Source organism: Heterodontus francisci, chromosome 13, assembly GCF_036365525.1.
Source record: "Heterodontus francisci isolate sHetFra1 chromosome 13, sHetFra1.hap1, whole genome shotgun sequence".
NCBI classification, from domain to species: Eukaryota; Metazoa; Chordata; class Chondrichthyes; order Heterodontiformes; family Heterodontidae; genus Heterodontus; species Heterodontus francisci.
Genome location: NC_090383.1, coordinates 120,630,633 through 120,634,984, shown reverse-complemented (window position 1 = coordinate 120,634,984; position 4,352 = coordinate 120,630,633). Strand labels below are relative to the sequence as shown.

Sequence of the window (4,352 nt, the reverse complement as noted above, 5' to 3'; positions counted from 1 at the left end):
TTCCCGCTGCCGCTGCTCTTTTTAAACACTGCTAGTCTCACTCAGTCTCCTTCTTTCCCGCTGTCACTGCACTTTTTAAACACCACTGGTCTCACTCAGTTCCTAAGGAGGAATTATTCCTATTGATGCTGCTCAGAGCCAGTCCGGCAAGAGTTAATGAATGAACAAGCTGTTGTTGCTTTTATCCTCCATAAACTTGAGCTCATCCACTGAGCTCGCTGAGCTATATTGGTCCCTGATCTGGCAAAGCCTCGTTTTAAAATTCTCATCCTTGTTTTCAAATCCTCCATGGCCTCGACCCTCCCTATCTCTGTAACTTTCTTCAGTCCCACAACCCTCCGACATCTCTACAGTACTTCAATTATGGCCTGTTGTACATCCCCATTAATCGCTCCACCATTGGTAGTTGTGCCTCCAGCTGCTTGGGCCCTAAGCTCTGGAATTTCCTCTCTAAACCTCTCCTCCTTTTTCCTCCTTTAAATTGCTCCTTCAAACCTCCCTCTTTTACCAAACTTTTGGTCACTTGTCCTAATAATCTCCTTATGTGGCTCGGTGTCAATTTTGGTTGGTAACACTCTTGTGAAGCACGTTGGGACGTTTTGCTATGTTCAAGGTGCAATATAAATGTAAGATGTTGTTGTCATATTGGGAATATAGACCATGGAACAATGGGTATTGGGAATATAGACCATGGTACAATGAGAATTGGGAATATAGACCATGGAACAATGGGAATTGGGAATATAGACCATGGAACAATGGGAATTGGGAATATAAACCATGGAACAATGGGTATTGGGAATATAGACCATGGAACAATGGGAATTGGGAATATAGACCATGGAACAATGGGAATTGGGAATATAAACCATGGAACAATGGGAATTGGGAATATAAACCATGGAACAATGGGTATTGGGAATATAGACCATGGAACAATGGGAATTGGGAATATAGACCATGGAACAATGGGAATTGGGAATATAAACCATGGAACAATGGGTATTGGGAATATAGACCATGGAACAATGGGTATTGGGAATATAGACCATGGTACAATGAGAATTGGGAATATAGACCATGGAACAATGGGAATTGGGAATATAGACCATGGAACAATGGGAATTGGGAATATAAACCATGGAACAATGGGTATTGGGAATATAGACCATGGAACAATGGGAATTGGGAATATAGACCATGGAACAATGGGAATTGGGAATATAAACCATGGAACAATGGGTATTGGGAATATAGACCATGGAACAATGGGAATTGGGAATATAGACCATGGAACAATGGGTATTGGGAATATAGACCATGGTACAATGGGAATTGAGAATATAGACCATGGAACAATGGGAATTGGGAATATAGACCACGGAACAATGGGTATTGGGAATATAGACCATGGAACACTGGGAATTGGGAATATAAACCATGGAACAATGGGAATTGGGAATATAGACCATGGAACAATGGGTATTGGGAATATAGACCATGGAACAATGGGAATTGAGAATATAAACCATGGAACAATGGGTATTGGGAATATAGACCATGGAACAATGGGAATTGGGAATATAGACCATGGAACAATGGCTATTGGGAATATAGACCATGGAACAATGGGTATTGTGAATATAGACCATGGAACAATGGGAATTGGGAATATAGACCATGGAACAATGGGAATTGGGAATATAGACCATGGAACAATGGGAATTGGGAATATAGACCATGGAACAATGGGAATTGAGAATATAAACCATGGAACAATGGGTATTGGGAATATAGACCATGGAACAATGGGAATTGGGAATATAGACCATGGAACAATGGGAATTGGGAATATAGACCATGGAACAATGGGTATTGTGAATATAGACCACCGAACAATGGGAATTGGGAATATAGAGCATGGAACAATGGGTATTGGGAATATAGACCATGGAACAATGGGAATTGGGAATATAGACCATGGAACAATGGGTATTGGGAATATAGACCATGGAACAATGGGAATTGGGAATATAGACCATGGAACAATGGGAATTGGGAATATAGACCATCGAACAATGGGGAGAAAAGAACAAGAATGAGATTAGTGGGCAACTTATAACAATAGAGATCTTTTACCTTCATAAATAGGTTGGGATAAGAGAAACATTTTTCTCTCATTTTTGGGATGTCGGCATTATTGGCAAGGCTGGTATTTATTGCACATTCCTACTTGTCCTAAGAAGGTGGTGGTGGGCCTTCCTCTTGACCCACTGAAATCCGTGTACTATCCAACAATGCTATTAAATAGGGACTAAAGTTTAGTAAAACGGGGTGTCTTGCTGGGCCAGTTCAGAGGGCACTTAAGAGTTAACTATGGTGATATGGGACTGGTATCACATATCGGGAGTCCATAAGGACAGCAGATTTTCTTCCCTAAAGGACATTATTGAAACAGTTGGGTTTTTAACAACAATCTCACAGCTTCATGGTCATTTTTACTTGCACGTTTTTTCTGTTTTCTGATTACTGATCTTTTTGCCACTGGAAAGTTTCTCCCTCTCTACTCTATCAAACCCCCACACAGCATTGCACATAGGAACAGGAGGAAATCATTTACCCCCTCAAACAGGTTCCACCATTCAATAAGATCATGGCTGATCTGTGACCTAACTCTATTTACTTGCCTTTGCCCCCATATTCCTTAATACCTTTGGTTAGCAAATATCTATCAATCTCAGATTTAAAATTTACAATTGATCTAGCATCAATTGCCATTTGCGAAAGAGAGTTCCAAACTTCCAGGTATCATTCTGGTAAATCTACACTGCACTGTCTCTAAATCCAATATTTCCTTGCTAAGGTGAGATGCCCAGAACTGCTCCCAGTAACTCCAGGTGTGGTCCAACCAGGGCTTTGTATAACCGAAGCATGACTTCGACCCCCTTGTATTCTAGTCCTTTAAATGTAAAGATCAGCATTCCATTAGCCTTTTTGATTATTTTCTGTAGCCATTCATGACATTTAAATCTATATATATGGGGCCCCAAGTCTCTTGGGGCCTCTTCTGTTTCTAGCCATTCACCATTTATAGTTCTTTGAAGGAGTAACATGCGCTGTAGATAAAGGGGAGCCTGTTGATGTACTGTACTTGGATTTCCAGAAGGTATTTGACAAGGTGCCACATAAAAGGTTACTGCGCTAAGTAGGAGCTCATGGTGTAGGGTGTAACATATTAGCATGGATAGAAGATTGGCTGGCTGGCAGAAAACAGAGAGTAAACATAAATGGATCTTTTTCTAATTGGCAAGAACTGATGAGTGGAGTCCCGCAGGGGTCTGTGTTGCGGCCTCAACTTTTTACAATTTTTATCAATGACTTAGATGAGGAGAGTGATGGCAGGGTAGCTAAATTTGCAGCTGACACAAAGATCAGTAGGAAAGTATGTTGTGAAGTGGACATAAGGAGTTTGCAGACCGATATAGATAGGTTGAGTGAGTGGGATAAAAATCTGGCAAATGGAGTATAATGTGGGAAAATGTGAAGTTGTTCACTTTGGCAGGAAGAATAAAAAAACAGACTGTTACTTAAATGGAGAACGACTGCAGAATTCCGAGGTGTAGAGGGATCTAGGTGTTTTAGTGCATGAGACACAAAAGGTACAGCAAGTAATAAAGAAGGCTAATGGAATGCTATCCTTTATTACAAAAGGAATTGAAAATAAAAGTCAGGATGTTATGCTTCAGTAATACAGGGCATTGGTGAGACCACATCTCAAATACTGTGTGCCGTTTTGGCCTCCTTATTTAAGGAAGGATGTGAATGCGTTGGAGGCGGTTCAGAGGAGGTTTACTAGATTGGTACCTGGAATGAGTGGGTTGTCTTATGAGGAAAGGTTGGACAGACTGGGTTTGTTTTCACTGGAGTTTAGAAGAGTGAGGGGAGACTCGATTGAAGTTTATAAGATCCTGAACGGTCTTGACAAGATGGATGTTGAAAGGATGTTTCCTCTTGTGGGGGAGTCCAGAACTAGGGGTCACTGTTTTAAAATGAGGGGTCGCCCTTTTAGGACAGAGATGAGGAGAAATTTTTTCTCTCAGAAGGTTGTGTGACTTTGGAACTCTCTGCCTCAGAAGGTGGTGGAGGCGGGGTCATTGAATATTTTTAAGGCGGAGGTAGATAAATTCTTGTTAGGCAAGGGAATCAAAGGTTATCGGGGGTAGATGGGAGTCGAGAATTCGAGACAGAAACAGATCAGCCATGATCTTATTGAATGACGGAGCAGGCTAGAGAGGCCAAATGGTCTACTCCTGCTCCCAATTTGTATGTTCATATGTTCGTATAAAGTACCC

The 4,352-nt window shown here is 41.2% G+C and overlaps 1 protein-coding gene across 1 annotated transcript; it reads left to right on the top strand.

Annotated features, from left to right (window-relative positions):
• Nucleotides 1-668: 668 nt before the first annotated feature.
• Nucleotides 669-2,102, top strand: LOC137376737 (uncharacterized PPE family protein PPE16-like). Its single transcript, XM_068045714.1, has one exon. The coding sequence runs from the start codon at nt 669-671 to the stop codon at nt 2,100-2,102; it is 1,434 nt and encodes a 477-aa protein (XP_067901815.1).
• Nucleotides 2,103-4,352: the final 2,250 nt, after the last annotated feature.

Excerpts from the sequence above, each read along its gene's own strand:
- LOC137376737 (XM_068045714.1), top strand. The coding sequence starts at position 669 with ATGGGTATTGGGAATATAGACCATGGTACAATGAGAATTGGGAATATA.